At 40.6% G+C, this 21,841-nt stretch overlaps 1 protein-coding gene across 1 annotated transcript in view; it reads left to right on the top strand.

Moving 5' to 3' along the window:
• Window positions 1-8,021: 8,021 nt before the first annotated feature.
• The window catches only part of ANKRD10 (ankyrin repeat domain 10), a 34,045-nt gene continuing 20,225 nt past the window's right edge, over window positions 8,022-21,841 (top strand). Inside the window, exons 1-3 of the mRNA XM_045821701.1 lie at window positions 8,022-8,388; window positions 12,636-12,788; window positions 17,742-17,833. Coding sequence (XP_045677657.1) covers window positions 8,179-8,388; window positions 12,636-12,788; window positions 17,742-17,833 — 455 coding nt within the window. The 5' untranslated portion in view covers window positions 8,022-8,178. The remainder of the gene's footprint in view (window positions 8,389-12,635; window positions 12,789-17,741; window positions 17,834-21,841) is intronic.

Below are 21,841 nucleotides of genomic sequence, written 5' to 3'. Positions count from 1 at the left end.
TGATAAACACTCGAATGAATCATTTCTGCATATTAGATTTCCTAAATTTAAAAATGTGACTAATGCCCAGTACTAACAAGGCTGTGTGGGAATAGAAACTCTCAAATATTATTGATGGGAGTGTAACACAATTTTTCTGAATGATACCTTGGAAAAGCCATTAAAATGTGCATAAAATTAACCTAAAGATTCTACCTCAGAAAATTTAGCAAGTATGCCAAGAACTATATATGAGTATATTCATGCACCATTGCTTATAATTGCAAAAAACTCATTCATCAATAAAGGATGAGTAAGTACATTACACTACAGACACACATTGTCACACACAGCTATTAAAAATATTAGTAGTGATTTCTATCCCTGGAACAGAAAGCTGCCTAAACTTCTGTAATAATGGCTCTGCTGCAGGCAGTGTGTGATATGATTCCATTGCACCTGAAAAATCATCTGTAGATTAATGCAAACTATACTTATATTTGTATGTGTGTATGAAAATATATACAACAAATGTGACAGTCTCTGGTGTGGAATTACAAGGGGTCACCCTACATTTGGGATGAAGAGGCCAAGTGAGGTCAGTGTCTCCCGGCCACAGGTCAGCATACTGTCACTGGCAGCCCTGTGGACACCAGTGCCTAGGAGAGGCCACTAGTCACAGCAGCTGGCATGCACTCTGAGTGGTGCCACTTTCTGACAACAAAGCCTCTGGAGGCCTTGACCACTGTAATTTAGCCTTCAAGAGAAAGAAAACACCTAACAGCAATACCTCCTACCAGGAAAAAGTGGTAACTGAAATTTTCATATATTGCTTAGTAGCAGGGTAAATAATAAAGGTACTTTGCAGAACATTTAATAACCTGCATCTTCACAACCTAAAAATCCTTTACACGTCCACAATCTCATCTGACCCTCCCAATGACCATTTTGCCAGAATTGGGTATTTTTTGTCTTCTGTTAATGAATGAGGAGACTAAGCTAGACAGGCTGAGAGATGCTTCCTCCAGCAAGGGAGAGCCGTTCGTCTACTTTACTAATACATCATCCTGCCCTCAGAAATGGAGAAAGTGGAAAGGTTGGCATTAAGGAGAGGTGAAAAGTACCCAGCCACAGTGCTCTGGGCCACCACTGCAGGATGGCACTGCGTCTCTATCCCCAAATCTGGCTGCTCCCCCTCATGCTGCACAATCAGCCACAAAGATCACTCCTCTGTTTGAAAGGACCAGGGGCACAGGGTTCTAATGGAGTGGGATGTGTTTGTCTTCTAGGTAGAGACCATCTTGGGACCCGAGTGACAGGAGCTTTCCGCTCCAGCCCCACTCCCTGGTAGCCTGTGCATTTCTGGCTCTCATGGCCTCAGTTCTGCATCCACTCACTTAAAAAAGGCTCTGTCTGTTGATGATGGGCAAGAGTGGTTTTAATTTGACAACTTAATTCCTGTTATTTCAGCAGGTATTTGGGATTATGTTATCCTTGGTAACAGAGATTCCCGTCAGGCTAAATGCTCTTGTTTCTGGAACATTCTTAAGGAATAAATTCAACAGTGGAAATTTCAGGAAGGGCGAGGAAGACAGGATAGGTGTCAACGGCAGCAGGTGCCAGGGTCTGGTCCAGAGAGCGCGGATAGCTGTCTCTGCCGGAGGCCTGTGGTTCTGTCTCAGGGGAAGCTGGCCTCAGGATGGCAGTGTGCGGGTTTCCTGGCCAGGTCTGTGGAGGGAGGTCACCAACTCAGTCCAGCGGGACTGCTGAAGCACATTTTAATAATAGTGATGACTCACTCGGGACTTTTTCTCTCCAGTAATAACACTGGGAAATTAAGAAATAGATAGACTGACACATTTGAAAGGACTTTATGACTGCCAAGTTAAAGATCAAAGGGTCGGGAGACCACATATGGTCATCCTCAGTGGTCAGCAGGACCCTCCTCAGGAGCAGCCCCTGTCAGCCTCTGTCTTTAGGATGGCAGGTACCAGAGCAGCCTGCTGCTTCCTTTTTCTTCTTCAGAGCTTTCACCCCCTCCCAAACCCCAAGTATTTTGTATCGCAAGTCTGCTTCTGAGTGGAGCATAGTCCCTTTGGTGTTATTTTCTTTTAAGGGCACGTGTGCTTGTGAAATTTAAAAAAGTATATGTTGGCCTCTGTCCCCAGTTCCCAGAAGACTTCCTAAAGCTCTTGTGATCTCCTAAGTGATGAGACACTAGAAACATCTCTTATTCTAAATCTCCACACCTTTGGTGACCAGAAGTATGGAGGTTTAGAATAAGAATCTAAATCCACCAAATGTGACAAACGTCACCAAATGTGTGGAGAACTGGAGGGAAGAACTGCTTATGTAGGAAGGAAAAGAATTGAAGCTTTTTTTTCGATTATAGTGCTGATCACTTTTTAAAATAAGCTATAAGTAAGACACAGGACAATCATTTAGATTCCAGAATCTTAATATTCTTTGTAACCTAGGTCACCAATCCATAGCAGGTCTCCCCTTTCTGAAAAGGAGCTACCAACTGATAGGAGTTTCAGCTTGCAATTTCATGTCAGTCAACAAATTTGTATTGAGACCTGAATATGAATAAGGCATTGTTCTGGTGCAATGGATACAGTGATAATGAAGAGAGAGAGAGAGAGACAGAGAGAGACAGGAAGAGATGGAGAAAGACACAGAGAGAGAGGAGAAACAGAGAGATGGAGAGAGAGAAAGAGACAGGGAAAGACAAAAAGAGTCAGAGAGGGAGAGATGGAGAGGAAATGAGAGAGAGGGAGACAGAAAGGGAGAAACAGAGATGAAAAGAGAGACAGAAATCGAGGGAGAAACAGAAATAGTAAGAGAGAGAGAAAGTGAAAGAGAAACAGAAAGACGGGGAGAGAGAGAGACTGAGATGGAGAGACACGGAGACAGAAATGGAGAAAGGGAGAGAGAGACATCTATCCTTTATTTTTTCAACAGAACACCTGATACAAAGTGGAAAGCACAGAATTTTCAGAGCAAGCTCTCTGACCTGCCTGGGGTCTCCCTTCCAGAGCAGAGAGAGGTCATCTCTGGAGAAAACACCTGCTTTCACACTTAGAGCCTCTGGAGAGCCACGCATGTGGAGAGTCAGTCTCAGGGCACACCTCTTCATTATCAAGATTTTATTTATTTCATTAATTTTTTTTTTCAGTTTTTACAAGTTTATTTCATAATTTAAAATGAGTAACATTTACTTCTCATTTTTTTTCTAATTTTTTCAGTTGGGGGTGACAAGAAACTAATATTCTAGACATCTGGAAGCTCTCCTCCTGAAAGTGTCTTGAAGGGAAGAAAGCTCCTGGTGTTCCCAGGGCCATGGCTTTTGGAAGAAGTCTGAGTAGTCAGGTGCATTCACAGTGTCTCAGCAGGGCACTGAGCCTCCTAGCCTTTGGCATCTCCAGATTGAACCAGGACAGGGAGGTGTGTTAGTGTCCTGGTGCTGCCATAACAAGTACCACAAACAGCAAGCTTGAACAACAGGAATGTAATCTCTCATAGTGTGGCGGCCAGAAGTCCAGCGTGAGGGTGTCCACAGGTCAGTTCCTCCTGAGGCTGTGAGGGAGAATCTGTCCCAGGCCTTCCCCCAGTTTCTGGTGGTGCTGGCACTCCTTGGTGTTCCTTGGCTTCTGCCCCATTATTGTGGTCTCTGACTTCACCTTCCCATGGTGTTCTCCCTGCATGTGTGCATCTGGGCCCAAATTGCCCTTTTTTATGAGGACACCAGTCACATCGAGTTAGGAGCCTGTGCTCCACTATGACCTCATCTTAACTAGTTACATCTGCAACAAACCCATTTCCAAATAAAGTCACATTCTGAGATACTGGGGGTTAGGACGTCAATACAGGAATTTTGGGGAACACAGCTCAATCCAAACCAGAGAGACTGTACTGGGGATGGGGTGGGAAAAGCCTCTGGCAGAAGCAACTTTCATTTCAAAAATTTAGTAGACAGCCTTGAACAAACTTTATTTTGTCACATATTTGTTTAAATGTGTAGGGACAAAAATATAACTAGCACCACAACTCATGGATGTTTCGTTAATGAAGAGGATGTGAATAAAGTTGATAAATTTTAAAAAGTAAACCTATTTTAAGAAAAATATGATTAGTACAGATCCTACATGGATATAAAAATCCACGTAGATGTGGTAAAAATTTACATGGAAGTGGTATCTAAATAACCAAAGTCTGGGAAGTTGTTTGCTATGGATTGAATATTTGTTTCTCCCCAAAACTCATACCAATGTGATGCTCTTTGGAGCTGGGATTAGGGTGAAATGAGGTCATGAGGGTAGGGCCCCCATGATGGGATGAGTGCCCTTATAAACAGACATGAGAGAGACCTCTCCCCCTCCACCAAGTGAGGACTCAGCAAGGAGGCAGCCACCTAGGAATCAGGAAGGGAGTTCTAACCAGAACTCAATTGTATTGGCAACCTGACCTCAGACTTCCAGCCTCCAGAACTGTGAGAAATACATTTCTGTTGTTTAAGCTACCCAGGCTGTGGTATTTTGTTATAGCAGCCTGAACAGGCCAAGACACTGTTCTTACAGATTTGCCTTCTTAAAAGATGGGTCTGGCAGCATGGGGAGATGGATAGGAGGGGAGAAGATGTAGATGAGTTAATAGTAAGACTCCGGTCCCACTTTTAGGCCAGAGTGAAGGCACCATCAGAGTGGCATCTCCTGAATCAGCTGTAAGTTGGGCATCTGTACGAGACCCATAACCTCGCCTTACCTGGCCCCTCACTGGTCCAACACTTTCAGGAGTTAAAGCCAGCTTCTTGGTATGGTGTATAACTTGGGGCCCTGCCTTCCTCTCCAACTCATCTCCCATGTCACAAGTTCACTATGTTCCAGGTGTAATAACAGCGCTCAGAAGAGGCCCACCAACGTCTACCAAATATGTGGACACTTGTGTGCGTTTCTGACTGGGGCATTCCTTCAACTGAGCCCTGCTCCATTTGAGAAGCTTCTCACAAAACATGATCCTTTTTTGGAAAACCACAACACCAATCCTAAACACAGAGTTTTTGGTTTTGGTTTTGATATATTGAGTCTTGAGTCTTCCTGTTTTCTTTCATGTATTTGAATCACATCTTCAAATACCCGTATTTGCTAAGTTGAAGGAAAAAATTATTATTCAAACAATTAAAGGAGAAAATTGTTCAGTGACATTTGTTAAGGGTTGGTAAGTAGATTTTACTCATAGAATTGTGCGCCTGAAAACTGTATAATTTTGTTAAGCAGCATTACCCCAAAAAATTAATAAAAAAGAAAAAAAGATAGATTTTACTGAAGCGGGGCCGTCATGATGGGTGTAGGAACTACTACAATGGGGAAGACCCCATTATTTCTTGCAGTAGGGGAGAGATCGGATTCAATTCTCAATATAGCACGGACAAGTTGGAATGTATTGCCACAACACAAGGTGGGTGTCCATGAACAGGAAATGGTTAAGAGGAAACATCGACTAAACATCAGAAACTCTGGCTAAACCAACCTAACAGGATTCTTGCTGAGGGCTGGCCAGGGTGGGCAGATTCCACCTGAGGGTTGTGGGGAATGAGGAACCTAATTAGACATCAAGGATCATATATAAGTGTGGGGGATTCTAACTAAACCAACTTAGTGTTTTTGTTAAAATTGGACAATGCAGAGAGAAATGCACAAGTCCAAAAATCGAGGCCTAGTTGAAATTCAGGGGAGTCAGAATAGAGTTTGGTCAAGGACAGAGTCTTTGTCACTTATTTGTGGTTGATTTGCCAAATAAAATTAAAGGATGTGAGCTACAAATCTACCTCCCCCCTCCCCACTTTTTCTGGAACTTTTTAGAAACAAGAGTCCTAAAGAATATTGGAAACTAGTAAAAATTTTAAGAGTTGGGCAAAACTTGGCACCAACCAATTGGAATATTGGCATTTGTGAATACTCAATAGACTCCCCCTTATAGTTTTCTTATACACAATTATCCTGAGACATATCTTAAGGATCCACCATCATATATATGTTGGTTTATTCTTCTACAGCTACCTAAATGTGTATACAGTCCAAGTAACCCTAAAGAATCAAGAAATCATATTGAGGAAGGATGCACTCTAAGAATTCCATCACTATAACCTATTTTATTTTTGTCTTTATGCAAAATAAATTCAAAGGCTAAAAAAATTAACAGTGGACTGGAAACTAGTCTGGTATTCTAACCTCTGTTGCAGGGATGCAGGAACTTTGTCCTTGGGCAAGTTCCTTAGTTTATTTATGTCTCAGTTTTACCATTTGCAGAATGCAGCTAAGAGGGAATAATCCCTCCCTCTCCTTATTATGGATCAAAAGACATGCTTTTTGACCTTTTGCAAAGTGGGATGCCTCTTTCCCAGGAAGTGTAGGAGTTGTTATCAGGGTGTATATCTTAAATAGATAATTTGATTAATATCAGCATAGTGTATATAAACAAAAATGATTGAATTCTGGAGTGGATCAAGCTTAAAAGGTGTTCATAGCATATTTCTACCTTTTTAGTCTGAAGAAAAGAGTACTGCTTGGACTACTGAAATATTCTTTCTTGCCTCATCTAATAGATTATAAACTCCTTGAGAAAAAAACATTATAAATCTCATTCATACTTCCCATTCATTTGTAATTGCTCACCGAGTAGAAATACTTGCTATTTTTTCTCACTTTATCTAGAGCAGGAGTGTCAAACTCATTTTCACCAAGGGCCCATCAGCCTCTCGGTTGCCTTCAAAGGGCAGAACGTAATTTTAGGACTGTATAAATGTAACTACTTCTTAACAGTTAAGCGAGAGCTAGGTGCTGCTGCCAGCTGGAAACAAGGTGCCTGTGGGATAAAACAAGGGGGAGGGCTGGATTCCACCTGTGGGCCTTGTGTTTGCCCCCTGTGATCTAGAGCATTTTCCAATGTGTTTTATTCACCATTGTACTCAACACATTTGTTGGACGAATAGGATAGCTCTTATGTTTACGCCGTTAACAATTTCCCTGTTAGGCATTGCTTCTAATTTCTTGTTATATTAACCAATGCTGCAATGTGCTATCTTATGCACCACTATTTTCCCAGACATGTAGTTACCTACTTAGTTTAATTACTGTGATTAGAATTTTGTAAAAGAAAAAAAGGAAAGCAATATACACAAGGAAAAAGAATATATACAAATCAACTACATGATTGGAAAAGTACTATAATATCCATAAATGTTAATAGTGGTTATTTTCCGATTGGGAAATGCTCTATAGTTTTCACCAGAAAGAAATTCTATTTAAAAAATATAGTCCTCAGTCACTAAAAGAGAATTTAGCATTTCTTTGCACGCAGCAGTGTTTCTTTCTCTGTATGTTTACTGTCTGTTCTCGCAAACGACCAGCAGGCGCCCTAATTAGGGCAGAAAGCGCGGGAACTAGTTGTCCGCTCTCGGACTGTATTCTCATATCTGAAGGAGCAGTGGTTTCCCACGTAGGATTAATTGAGCAAATTACAGGCGCGCGTCCAAAACCTTCTGGGGACCAGGCATTCCACTTGCCGGGAGGTCACAAAAATTCCAACTCGGAGGCCCTGCCACTGGGCCGTCCACTGCAGGACGATCAGGACACTGCCTCACCTGGGCAGGGGTCGCGGCCAAGGGCCCGGCGGACCAGCCGGACCCGCAAAGTTAGGGGGACACCTCAACACATTCCTCCACCTGCCCTCAGCTCCAAGTCCTCGCCCTCAGACCCCGCAGTTCCAGGCCTCGGCCCCAAACCGTGACTGCGCCAGGCCCCGCCCCTACTCCCGGCCCCACCCACCGCTGCTGGCTCCACCCATACGGCTTCCACACCACTGCTCGTTCCCGGGCCCCACCCCGGGTCCTTGTGGCTCTCAGCCTCCGCCAGTCCAGGGGTAGACCGCGTCATTTGCCCCACTAGGCCCCACCTCCACTGTTTCCGGCCTCCCTCCGGACTCCGCGTCTCCAGGCGTCAGCCTCAGGCCCAGCCGCTGCAGGCCCCGCCCCCCACCCCGCCCCCCGTGCGCGCTCCTCTGGGTAGCCGGCGGGACGCGGCGGCGGCGGCCGAGCTGAAAGCGGTCTTTTGCTCCTTTGTGCTCAGGCGGCGGCGGCCTCTCTAGTGGTCACCGGCGTGTCCTCTCGGCCCGCCGGTGCACACTCTTCGGTGACGAATTATGTCGGCGGCGGGAGCTGGCCCGGGCGTGGAAGCGGGCTTCTCCAGCGAGGAGCTGCTATCGCTCCGCTTCCCGCTACACCGCGCCTGCCGCGATGGGGACCTGGCCGCGCTCTGCTCGCTGCTGCAGCAGACGCCGCGCGCCCACTTAGCCGCTGAGGACTCCTTCTACGGCTGGACGCCCGTGCACTGGGCCGCGCACTTCGGCAAGGTGGGCGCGGGCGCTTTAAGACGCCATTTTCCGCGGCTTTCCCGTGAGGGTCGGGAAGATGGGGGCTGAGGCGCTGGGGGCGCGGGGAGTGCCGGGAGCGCCGGCAGAAGCGGGATCCGCTGCGGCGGTGCTCAGAGGGGCCTGGGGCGTGTCGGCACTATGGGGAAGGAGCGGGCCCAGAGGCGCCCCGAGGGACTTGAGGCGCTGTGTGGCTCTCCAGGTTTCAAACAGGGGTGGCCTCCTGGAGGCGCCGGCTTCCCGGGTGCGCCGCCCTTGGCCGACTGAGGATTAGCGCCTACAGTCGGATGGGAGGTTCGGGACCACCCCCCCGCAGCCTGTGCTGGGGGCCCGGGCCTCCCGCGGCCGGCCAGTTTGGGTAGCGGTGAGACGAAGCCCTCTTGAGGGCGCGCGACCTGCCCGAGCCCGGGTGCTTCTGGGGAAAGCCGCGGAGCGGCCGGGATCCGGGCGCTGTGTGACTGCGGGCCCTGGTGGTTTTACTGCTCCCGCTCTGACCCAGGGGAGGATTACGGCGTCGGGAGCAGAGCCGCGCGGAACGCGGAGGACCGGTGGGCCGGGTTAGCCTCCTTAAATGCCGAGTGTTTCCAGCGCCGAGCTGCGTCCGCGGGAGCCGGAGCCGGAAGGGGTCTGCGCGTCTCCCGCTGACGGAATTGCTGCCCGGGGCTGCTACGGAGGCGCCCCCTTCTCCCCTCGCCCCTGCTCCCGCTTGAACGAGCGTGTACACGAATTATCTGGAGACAGCTTCTGTGTTAGCAGAAGGTTGTATTTCGGATGATTTCGGTGGTGGGATAACCTGGTTGAATTGTAGTCATCAGACCGTTGTGTAAGATGAATGGTAACACTTAAAAAATGTTTTTTGGGTATTTTGTATGTAATGTTTGCCTCTGAGACTTAGCTTGTCCAGTTTTAGTAAAACCAATGATGATTGTATTATCTTGCGTGTAAATTACTGTAAAAATGTTAAATTAGATAGAATGATTTTCCTGTGATCATTTGAGAACAGATTGCTACTTTAATTTTTTTAAAGATTAGTTAACATTTTCCTCGCCTGTGCAGTAAACGGGATTTTTTAAATCAGAGGAGTAGTCATAAAGTGACACGGTGCATTTCAAAAGTAACCAAGATTTATATGCCAAAATCTATGGGCATTAAAAAATGGTCCCCTCGGAAACCATGAGGTTCAATTGAAGAAATGTTTTTTCCGGAAATAGATGCAAGATAATGGGAAATAAGTTACTTTGTTTCAAGACAGACCTGAACGTCTAGCTGATGAATGTGCTTTATTTGACTCGGTGCTCCATTCACAATACGATTGTATCTTTTGGGAAACACTTTCTGTTTCCCCTCACAAAATGGAAGAGTAGGGAGTTTATTTTATTGAAAGAACTGAAAGGGAGTTGTGACAGTGGGGGGAGGCAAGTAACTTAACCGTAAGATCCCAAGGCACTAGTCTCTGCAGTTGTGTGACTATACAGTACCAGTTGCTGAAAATGAGCACCCACGGGAAATCAGTTTTTAAAAGTAGCAGAGCTCTCATTCCCGCCCTTCTCTTTCTAGCCTTGAATGTAAATAGATTTCCCAAGGCAATCGGTGATCTGAGGCATTATCTCTCTCCTGAGTGCATCTCGCTCTGGTTTAATTTTACATTAAACTGTAGGTAACTCTCAAAGATTTGATTCTCAACATTTTTTGTCCGTGTTTTGGGGGAAGACACCCTAGTAACGGGAAACGACAGCTTTTTTGAAAACGCTTCCCTGTTGATGTCTATCCTCCCTACCTTGTAGAGAATGATACAGTATTGTATGACAATCCAGTACATTCTACAGAATGCTTGAGCCTCATTTCAAATGGTCATTTAGAGTATGTATTTACTGGCCCAGGGGTGCCTACAGGTATCTCTAGGGATAAATAATGGTCATAACTGCTTTAAAAATTTTCAACGGGTAAATTTCATGTTATGTGTGTTTTATGACAAAAGTAAAACTTACTTTTTGAAAGTCTCTGTTTTTATAAAACATGAGTAGTAGATTAACCTCAGAAACCAGATGTTGTAACTAGAGACACTGTAGTGTTTTCAGCTGTCTTTAATTATTGTATCTGTATTGTTTTTGATACAGAAGAGGCCATGCAGGGGTGTCCAACCTGCAGCCTGCAGGCTGCATGCAGCCCAGGATGGCTGTGAATGCAGCATAACACAAAATTGTAAATTTTCTTAAAACATTATGAGATGTTTTTGTGATTCCATGCCACAATGTATTTAACATGTGGCCAAAGAAAACTCTTATTCCAGTGTGGCCCAGAGACACCAAAAGGTTGGACACTCCTAGGCTATAGGGAGCATCATTCTATCTTTGAGAAAAAGCTGTTTGAACAGAAATTGGGCCAGGATTCAGTGCTATAGGTTCCCAATTCAGTTCCCCCTAAATACCTCCCACCCCTTGAAAACAGCTCCCCTTCTTTCATATACAATCAGGGCTACACTGTGCAAGTGCCAATTTAGCATATTATAAACTATTCCCAACATTCAAGCTTGTATTTCTAAAATGAGCCAGTTGTGCACAAATTACCTAATTAACCTTTTATGAGGCTTATTTGATCCCAGAACTCGATAAACATTTAAAATCTCTAATTATACCTTGCTTTTACAAGCCATCTTATTGAACAATATTTTTCAAAAATTTCAAACCCAATTTCCTAAATTGAACTGATAGGTAACAGATTTAAGTCCAGGGAGCTTTCAATTGATGTTTTTGTCATGCCCAGTGATTTTCATCCTTGTTTCATTTTTGGTTGGATTAGACAGCTGTTCATTTTATCACTAGTATTTATCACTAGCTTTTTTTACTCAGTACCTTAACAAAGGCAGTATATAAAAATATACCGCCCTGGCTGGCATAGCTCAGTGGATTGAGCACGGGCTGGGAACCAAAGTGTCCCAGGTTCGATTCCCAGCCAGGGTATATGCTTGGGTTGCAGGCCATAACCCCCAGCAACCGCACATTGATATCTCTCTTCCTCTCTCTCGCTCTCTCTCTGTCTCCCTCCCTTCCCTCTCTAAAAATAAATAAATAAAATCTTTTAAAAATATATACCAAAGTTGTCTCTTTATCAGCCGCCACTCCCAGATTCAAGTTCCTTGAAGACAGATATCATGTTTTAAATCTGTGTACTCCCAACTGTGAGAACTCATCTCACAAAAACGTTGATGGCAGTAATTTGCCCTTTGCAAGGAAAGGCTTAAATTTCTGAAACAGGATAGGAGACATGAGGCGAGATGAATGCATAGCTATTCTTCATTTGAGGTCTGCCCTCTGGAAGAGAAAGAATTATGGCAGAACTTTTTTCAGTAATTGTGCATGGCTCCTTGTTAGGGGGTAACAAGGCAGTCTGGAGTCCAGCTCCTGAGGACACAGAAGGTGGAAAAGTATAATTTCTTGAGAACAACAGGCCTCTTTGGACAGTGCTTGGCATATGTTAACCATTAATTAAATGTTTGTTGAGTGTGATGAGTTCTTTTACCCAGAGGCTAGTATAATTTGGTACCTGGCTGCAGTCTTATCTTGACTCCTTGTCTTCCTTTTAGTCACCGAACAGGTATAGAACTTAGCTATGCTCTAGCCCTTTCTGCATTTTTTTCCCCTGTACAATCGGTTTGAAAAGACTGAGTCCTGGCCTCTGGCTTACTCTACACATCTTTTCCTGGAAAAAATAATCTGAAGGATGGGCCTCGATTGAGTATTCGTCAAATGCTCCATTGTGTAAAGATGTACAATAGTGCAGACACCAGAAAACAGCCTTTGGCTATGCAGTTTCCTATGGCTACAAAAACTTTTTTTTAAAACCTACCACTTTAACATTTTTATACTTTAGAATAGTGTGTGAAAGTGGCAAAACCTAGTTTTGATAGAAATCTGAATAATGCAGTTTACTCTTATTTTGTCTTTTTCAATGGTAGAAAAACCAAAATATTTAAATTTATGTAGTGTTAGGTTTTTTTGACTTCATATTTTTATGTGCCAACTTTTTAATAAGGAAGAGTGTTCTTTTAAATGCCTTTTAAAATTTGTATAGCATTGGTGGGAAATGGCTTGCCTTGTTCTCATAAACAGAAAAAAAATTGATTAAAAATGCCACTTAATCTCCATTGTACAATTTAGATTATTTGAGTAATATTTAGTAGTATACCTCCATTTATATATGTTTCATTTCTCTTTGTGCTGTTTTCAAAGTTGGAGTGCTTAATACAGTTGGTGAGAGCTGGAGCCACACTTGATGTCTCCACTACGCGTTATGCACAGACCCCAGCCCACATTGCTGCTTTTGGGGGACATCCTCAGTGCCTCATCTGGTTGATTCAAGCTGGAGCCAGCATTAACAAACCGGTAAGGGAGTGTTAGTGACTGACTTGGTTTGGTTTGTTTTCTTTTTCCAGTTGTAAAATTACATGGTATTCAGTTTTAAATTGAGGCCCTAATTAGAGTTTGATATTTCTGCCTGTGGGCTCTTTGGAATTTATGTTTATTGAGTTACTTGTGGATAATAGGCCTTTCACATAGGAAAGTTTTCTCACCTATTATATGACTTCCTGGGATCCACACTGACCCAAAGTGATTTGCCCAAGGTTACAGTTGTAACTGAAGGACTTTGTCATAGAGTCCAGCTTTCCTGGCTTTCCTGCTCACAGCTGCCTTAGCCTAATTTCCACTGACAATTGTAGAAACATATCCATACTATAGCAAAAGAATGGCTATTAAATCATCTGCATGGTTAAGTTAGCCTTAGAGTGACCAACGTGGGTTAATGTTGCTTCAGATACAAGTTAGGGGTGATGACAATACAGATAAGTAGACATGTGTCATATAGGAAATGACTCCTGGACACCAGATGCAAGGGTTTTGTATTTAAGCATACAAACATGAACATGGGAGTGCCAGTTTTTTATGGTGTGTTTTCAGTATTCTGTTCACACAAGTTGTGGGGGCAGGGGGTGGGCGTAGAGGGGGTGGCCGGTATCCACAAGACGAGTGCTTGGCTTATGGGGAACTTGCTTGAACTCCACGGGTAGTCTGATTGGAGCATCCCCCAATCTTAGCACCCTGCCCCAGGAAAGATTAGTCTAAGGGACATGTGCCATGGGCTTTGTAGCCATTCTTTATGCCTTTTTTCTTTTCCCTTTATCTTTACCTTTTATACCTTTTTCCTACTACTAATGATCATCAAAGGCCTACTGTATACAAAGAAACTTTTATTTCCTCTTTTCTGTCTTTCCTAATTTTCAGTCTTTTATGATATCCAGGTATAAAGTAGTTGCGATCCCTCTCCTAAAGATAACACAGCTACCTGCTTACAAAGTAAGTAATTGAGGAAAGGTGTTTTAGCAGTGATTTAACACAAGTATCAGTGGGAAAGGGGAGTGAGGGATAGAAGGGTAATTTGTTCTCCATAGTAGACTTTTAATAGAGAGGATGGTAAAGGGAGAGCACTGGATTTTAAACCTGTTTCTGTTACTAAACTGGAACTCAGGAGGTGGGACAATTTTTAGGTTTACTGTGCTACCTCTTTTTCTTCGTTCCTTCTCCTTGCCTGGGTGCCTTTATATATATACAGACTTTTCTGCTCCTTTGTTACTTTCATCCACCTATTCAGTAACTGTATACATTAGGCATTGCCTGTCTCTCTGCTTGTCTCCTTCCTGGTCCTGCATTCTCCTTTCTTCCCCCTTTCTCCCAGTAGAAAGGGCAGTAGGGGCTTGATTACACATTCTGCTACCTCATCTCTCTGGCCATGGGCAGGTTATTTACTTAGTCTGTGGCTTAATCTTATCAATAAAATATGGACAATCCATGTACGGTAGTAATATTTAATTTTAATATGGAATTTAAGTGCAGAATATTCTGTATGTTAATTTTCATTAAATTGTTACATAGCATCTAATTTAGAGCTAAAGAAATTGTTTAATGCTACTTATCAGACCCTTTAAAATCTAGAAGCCCACTTTTCATATAACATTTTTAGCAGCTCTGTATTTTTCACAGGTAACAAGTTTGTGTACCCCCCACCCCCCCATCCTCTGAGCTGCTCTAGATTGCACTATGTGGAACTCTCTCCTGAACTCTGCTTCCAGTACTAGAGTCCCTCAGATTCCCACTCACAATCCTCCATATGTGTTAACTCTTCACCTAGTTCAATGTCCCCAAGCTCTCTCATGTGTAAGAGTGTTGCTTGGATTTCTTAGGCATAGTGGCATTGCTCCTGAAAGGATCTCGGGTGGCTGTGGTGTCGTGTACTCAGTCTGAATCTCAGAGGTCGTGTTTATTAGGTAACAGTGGGACTGGTATGATAGGCACTCAGTAACCCTTGAAGTCCCAGTAGACCTTTTGTTGGCCCCCCCAACACACCATTGACTCATCTTGAAGTAGACAGTTTTTCTCATTTTTCTAGATAAACTAGTATAAAACCAGATTCAGATTTTTCTTAGGCTTTTTTTTGTGTGTGTGTTCAATTTTTTTTTGAACCTCGTATAGTCTTTCTTTCTTTTTCTTTCCTTTTTTTTTTGAGAGAGAGAGAGAGAGGGAAGCAAGAGATGAAGAAAGGGAGACAAAAGAAACATCGTTGTGTGGTTGCCTCTCACAAACCCCCTACCAGGGACCTGGCCTGCAACCCATGCAAGTACCCTGACTGGGAATTGAAGAGATTACCCTCAGGTTCTCATGACCAGCCAGGACCTTAATAACATTTTGTTAGTTTTAACCCATCTTCTAGTTTTAATCTCTTGGCATCTTAATGACTGATCATTTTTCTCAAGTTTAGTAAATACTGTGCCATCTCTAAGGTTGGCATCAGGGATTTCTAAAACTTAGATGTACTGTCTAGAGGCTCAGTGTTCTAAGTTTTACAAAAAGGAAGTGAAGGCAGTTTTCAAGTGATTTATTTTTTAAGTCTATAGCAGTGATTTTTCAAACTTTCATCTCATGGCATACATAAATTAATTACTAAAATTCTGCAGCACACCAAAAAATATATATATTGCTGAGTTGACAAAAATAATTTTGATTCAGTCACACTGGACGGCTATTGTTATGTTGGCTATTGTCATTTTTAAATTTGACAATCTAAGGGAAAGGAGTTCAGTGCCCCTTACTAAATCATCAGGTATTGCATGTTTTAAAAATTCTTGCAGCATACTGGTTGAAAATCACTGGTTTATAGTGACTACCCATGGGTGTCATTTTTGTGTGTTTGCAGGTCATCTTTTTAATACCACTTCCAGAATTTTGCTGGCATTTGATGTTGCTTTTATGGTTTCTTGTAACTGGATTAAAAACTAGATTTTTATTTATTCAAATTCAAGGTGACTTGTCTTTAAATTTCTGGTAGCCTCTCCCACTTTCCTTTATTACTGGGAGTTTGCCAACAATACTTCTAGAATCATACTACAAACTATTTGGTATTCTTGAAACGTGATTGGTCCGAAATGTAACCTTAAAATGGCTCTTGAGTCTTACTCTCAGGGCTGCAGTTTTCTTTAAGTAGTTTATTCTGTCCTGCCCAGCTTAATGATACTGTCCTGGTATAACACAAAACAGGAGCAGGGTAGTTGTTTTGATTTTTCTCTGTCATCTGTTACTGTCCCACCATTGTCTGAAAATAGTGAAAATCCTTACTTTTTCTTTTTGTTCCAAAGGTAGCTTAAAGAAAAAAAACTTTGTTTTTCTTGAGCGTTTTTGTTGTTGTTTTGCTTTGTTTTTTGAAAAATCTCATAAAAATATCAATTCTGCTTTTCCTGGTAATATTTGCCAGTAATTTTTATTTGTCTGTATTATGTACCCACTCTCCCCTGAATTTTGGGGGAGGACGGGGGCATGTTAAGGTTACCGGTTCAGTTCCCAGCCAGGGCACATGCCTGGGTTGTGGGCCAGGTGCCCAGATAGCGTTGTGAGACAGGCAACCAATAGATGTTCTCTAGCACATTGATGTCTCTCCCTTTCTTTTTCCCTCTCTTACCCTCTCTCTAATAATAAGTAAAATCTTAAAAAAAAATTTTTTAAATCTGAGTTCAGAACATAGTTTCTTGTATAGCCACATGGGTTTCTTTGTTTTTTCGAACAAACATGGGCTTACTATTTTTAGTTCTTTGTCTCACTTTTGAGCATATTTTAAAATAAATATGCACTTTTCCCTCCACTAAGCAGTCTTTCATAATACATTTTTCTGTAAAATAATGTACCACACTTTTACTTGAGTCCTCATCTCAGGTTGTTGCCCTGTGAGTAAATATCCCTTGATGAGGAGCTCAAATATTGACTGAATTTGTGAATGAACTGTTTTCTAAGTTCCAGACACTTTGTGCATTTGCCCCACTCCTGCTTTATATCTTTATCCCTTAATTATGTGGTAGTTGTCTTCTGCCAAGTTCAGCTTTCACTGACATTGAAGTGTGATTCATTCAGGAACTGTTGCTACTTAGCCACTCTGAATTTCCCAGGCAAACAGTCCTAAATCAGTTTTCCTAGCAGAAATGACTGCTCTTGATTGTTGTATCTTTTTTTTTGTTTACCCCTTATTTATGTGACAGCTTATAAATGAAATTGTGTTTCAGACTTTTTTCCATTCATTCAGTGTAATCTTTTTTTGGATGACTACATTAGTGATCAGAATCATTTTCCTGATTCTGCTCACTTCCTCTGCCTCCTCCCGCATTTTTTCTGAAGCATAAATCTGGTTTTAATGTAGGCTTTCTAAAAGTCCTTGCACAGAGTTGCCCATTACAAATAGCCTTAGTTGTATTGTATATGAACTGGTATCTTTGACCCTCGTGTTCTCCCTTCCGATCATTTCTTGGCCCTTTAACTCAACCATGTATTCTAAAGTGTAGTCCTAATTCAAGTTCAAGATTAAACAAAAAAATCCAAGGGAAGTACTGATGATATCCTGACTAAAGCTAGCCTTGTGATAGATAGGGGTAAACTAGACCAGACTTTAGATACTGGTGCTATTTCTTGGCCTTGATTACTTTTTTTTTTTTTTACTTATCAGAAGATAATTATTTTGGATTTTATTTGCAACATATTTGTGCTAAGACTCAGGACAAAATGATTTCTAAACCACCATCTAGAGTGTAAATGCTGTCACAGCTATAGAGGTCCCACAGATCTTTTCGTTCTTGATCAAAGCATGGCCCTTGGTCTGCTCTTATTTTCTCTTCACATCCACATCAAATTTGGCTTACCCTATTGTTTCATTTCAAAGATGAATGAGCTGCTTTCATGGTCTATATTATTTTACTTTAAAATGTGGAAGTCTTGTTGGACCTGTGTCACTCTTTGTTGTTTCAGGACTGTGAGGGCGAGACTCCCATTCACAAGGCAGCTCGCTCTGGGAGCCTAGACTGCATCAGTGCCCTGGTGGCTAATGGGGCTCACATCGAGTAAGTGTCTTTGTTTATTTTTCCCAACCAAGATGTAGTCGAGGGTATTGTATTTAGAGACAGAATTTAGAGCAAGCAAAAGTCCTGAATATTAGTAATATAATTTTGCTTTTTTAGATCAGTAGGTGTTAGTGAGCAACATTGTGCGGGTTAGGTTGACCACAGAAGGGGCCTTAATTTTACAGCACTAACAGAATTCTTGCCATGAGAGAGAGCATATTAGGATGAAAAGAACACTTAAGTAATTAAACTTGGACCTAGCATCATTACTGACTTTGCCACTAACTACTTGTATACTTGTGGTCAAGTCTTCAAACTTTTATTTGCCAAGTTGAAATTTCAAAACAAGGTCCTTGAATTGGATTTGAATATTTTCCAGGCCTCTTGGCTCAAAAAATTCTTGCAGTTAGCATTCCTGAGTTTTTAGTTTCTCATTTTTTAGCAGATGTGACATAATTACGACTTTCGATGATTTGTAACTCCTTGTAAAATGTAATCTTATATACATAAAAAGACTTCAAACTCTCTCTGGGCCTTTGATACTGATAGCATTATTTTAGAATATCCTTGTTTTTGCCCAGTTTACATCAACTAGCTTATTTATGGTTTGGCAAAACAATAGTAATATTTAAGTGTATTAATTTTAAAACATTATTTTGTATGCAAATTATGAGCTAGCCATGGCACTATACATTTATTTTGGGTAGTAAATTCATTTGTATTTACTTAAAAGATTTATGTTATAAAAATTTTTCTTCTGCAGTTCACAGCATTAACAAAATGGATGCGGTTTTCACCCTTAAGTGTTGAGTGTAAGCTATAGAGCTATAATAACCAAAATAACTATAATACCAGCTTTTTTTGTTTTACCTTGAGTGTCTTGAATATTTAAAAATTAATTACGAGCCATTTTATATAATTGGAAATGTGAAATTTTAGACTTTGGTAGAAATAAAACCCATGAAACTAACTTAGTTTAACCCTTTGGTTTCCACTTCATTGTTTTGACTCTGTATTATAAATAAATATTGAAAATAGACCCTGGACAGCAAAACCGTATAGGTTAATGCAAGACCTGTCTAATATCAGGGGCTGTCATTAGGCTGTTAGTATCTTAGCTTCTATTTCATTAAGTATTACTTTTAAGGTTAGTTCATTAGTTTGAACTTGGATCATTTACTTATGCAGTGATTTAGTATTAGAAATATGACCTGTATTGACCATTACATTTCAGGGAACCTTGCAATTTCATATGTAGTTATGACTTAAGGTAATGTAAAAACAACTGAATATGTGTTATACAATGTTAAAAACATTGAGATGATTCTCAATGGATTGCTTTAAAACATAGATATATATGCAGTTTTCTTAGCTGGATTTAGATTAAAAGCTCATCTTTAATAAGAGAAGCTTTGCTTATAAAATACAGAGTCATATAAAATAATTGATTAAGTTACTTGTCATTAATTGAAATAATAATTAGATGTTAATCTTTTAATGACTTATTTTTCTAAACAGTACTGTTAATTGGTCCTGAACATTTTATTACTAAAATGTAAAGTTTTATTCATTTTAAGGGATAGCTTAATCCTTTAAGCCAATAAATATCTATTGCTATGTCCTTTTAATAGGTGTCTTTTTAAAATGAGATCATTTTATTTACAATTCTGTCCTTGGTTACAGGACCCTCGAGTGTTTCTTTTCCACCAAGTGTGACTGAGCATGGCCTCAAGTGCCAGTCTGTTTTTCCTTCTCAGTATAAGAGCCACTCCCTCGAGACCCTGCATTATGGTGATTTCCCTTGACTGAACTTCTAGATATTTTTTTAGAAGAAGTATTTCACCTGAGCCACCTAGCCAAAAGCAATACTTAAATTTATAAGTCTTTGGACTGAGATGGAGCACAAGTAATCATTATATATTGCAATTTTATATAGGGCTGTTTAGTTTTAACATCTAGATAAAATGTCAATATTACCAGTAAGCTAAATTGTGAATTGCTTTCTGATCATTGTTCCGTATGTTTTTATAGTTTTAGTCTACCAACAAATAATATTTCGATTCCCCCAAATTACAATACTTAGATCTGTTTTACTTGTTTCCTATAATGCCTTAAAGTTACTTATTTTTTTTTCCAGTTCAGAACAGGCTAGATTATTCTTTATATTACATGCTATAATACTAAGGAGATAATATAAATTTTTTATTTTCCCGTGAATAGATTAAAAACTGTCTCATATCAGCATTTTATCACACTTGGTGGTATTTAATAATTTTGTTCTTAATTCCTACTTTGCTTTTTATATATCGGCTGCATGAAGTGACCAAAGTCTTAAAGTGCTGCTTTTTGGTCATTGGGTAGATAGTGGTGAGGGCAAGTGTACCACACATCTGTGGCTACAATGGTTTGTTATATAACTAACTTGTCAATGTAGGCTGCATCTGTAAGATAACGCATGTCAACTGCTGTGCATCGTATTACATTTTCTAGCACCACACGTGAGTATATTGATGCAGTTTTTTTTTTTTCCTTCTATTATTTTACATCTTGAGTTTTGGTGCCAAGTTTTCTTTTTTCATGTGAGGTTTCGTTTCAGCTTGTATGATGATCATTATTATTTGCCATTGTTTAGGTCTAAAAATAAAACACACAGGATTGAATGTCAGTTCTGTGACCAGACTTAATGTTTGTGTACTTTAAATGATCTAAACCTCTACAGATGCTTCTCATTTTTTCTCAGATATGGAGTTTTCACTAAGTTGGTTGTTACCCTTTATTTTGCTTGTATCGCAGTTCAGTTTTTCATTGTAGCCAAAATTTGAATGGTGCTTGCTTCACATTAGGATTTTTGATTGGCAGGAGGGCATATACTAACATGAAAAAGTTGTTGCCTCATTTTTCTTTTGTGATTAAACTAGTAACAATATAAGATTGTCTTAATGTGATTTTGGAAAAAGATGTTTAAAAGCTTGCTATCTGCTGATAATTAAGAAAACTGTTTTACTGCTAACATTGTCAGGTGCACATTTTGAGCCTTATTATCTTTACTTTTAGCATTTTGGCACCATTAATTTTGGTTACTTTATTTTCTTGAGAGATTGAAGTGGTGAATGTTTCCATATTAACTAGATATTTAAGTAGCTTTATTAATGCCTCAGTAAAAAATAAAGGGATTTAGCAGGATTTAGAGTGAAACCAGAATTACTTGTATCTCAGGCAAATTTGCTAGTCCATTTTAATACATGGTATACAGGTGCTGGTGTTTAATCAGGCTATGAAAAAGTCTCAGCTTTCTATAGGAGAACATTGCTGTAGAAGCCATTAATTCAGTGGTAATCAGACTTTCAAATGAGCTACATATATTTTAACTTAATTATTTTGATCCCAAGAAGAACTTAACCATGACCATCAGATTCCTGGAGAAGTATCTATATAGCCTTATATAAAAATAAATTTATTTACTCTAAAAAATACTCTCTTGTCTAATTTAGAAAACAGGCATAATTGGCTATAATAACAAAAGTCTGAAATGTGATCTTTTTAATGTTGCAAAATAAAAGTATGTTGCTGAACTTTTAGGAATTTTTCACTGAAATGGAGTTGGTTTAAGTTGGTTCATAATTGATGGCCATATTTATGACATACCTTTATTTGTTTACCCATAGAGCCCCATCTGGAAGCAGAATTTTCATTAGGAGAAATCATTTTGTTGAGTGTATTTTTAATATTAGTGTAAGAAGTTTGTAACTTTTGCATTTGGCAAATCCAGATTAGCCATTCATTCATGTTCAAAATTCATGGTTTTGTTTTGTTTTCCTTCCCTTTTCCCTTTCCTTTCCTTTCCTTTCCTTTCCTTTCCTTTCCTTTCCTTTCCTTTCCTTTCCTTTCCTCTTCTGTATTTTTTGTGGTTTCTTTTCATTTGTTCATTTACTTGTCCTTCAGAATAATATTTTAACTATGAAATTGATTAGAATTATAACTCTGAATTCATAGTTTCTGATTTTGGAT

This window comes from Phyllostomus hastatus, unplaced genomic scaffold (genome assembly GCF_019186645.2).
Source record: "Phyllostomus hastatus isolate PE091 unplaced genomic scaffold, TTU_PhHast_1.1 phas_scaffold_46, whole genome shotgun sequence".
In the NCBI taxonomy this organism is placed as follows: domain Eukaryota; kingdom Metazoa; phylum Chordata; class Mammalia; order Chiroptera; family Phyllostomidae; genus Phyllostomus; species Phyllostomus hastatus.
Note: the sequence above shows the minus strand (reverse complement) of the source record. Positions and strands in the feature narration are given on the sequence as shown.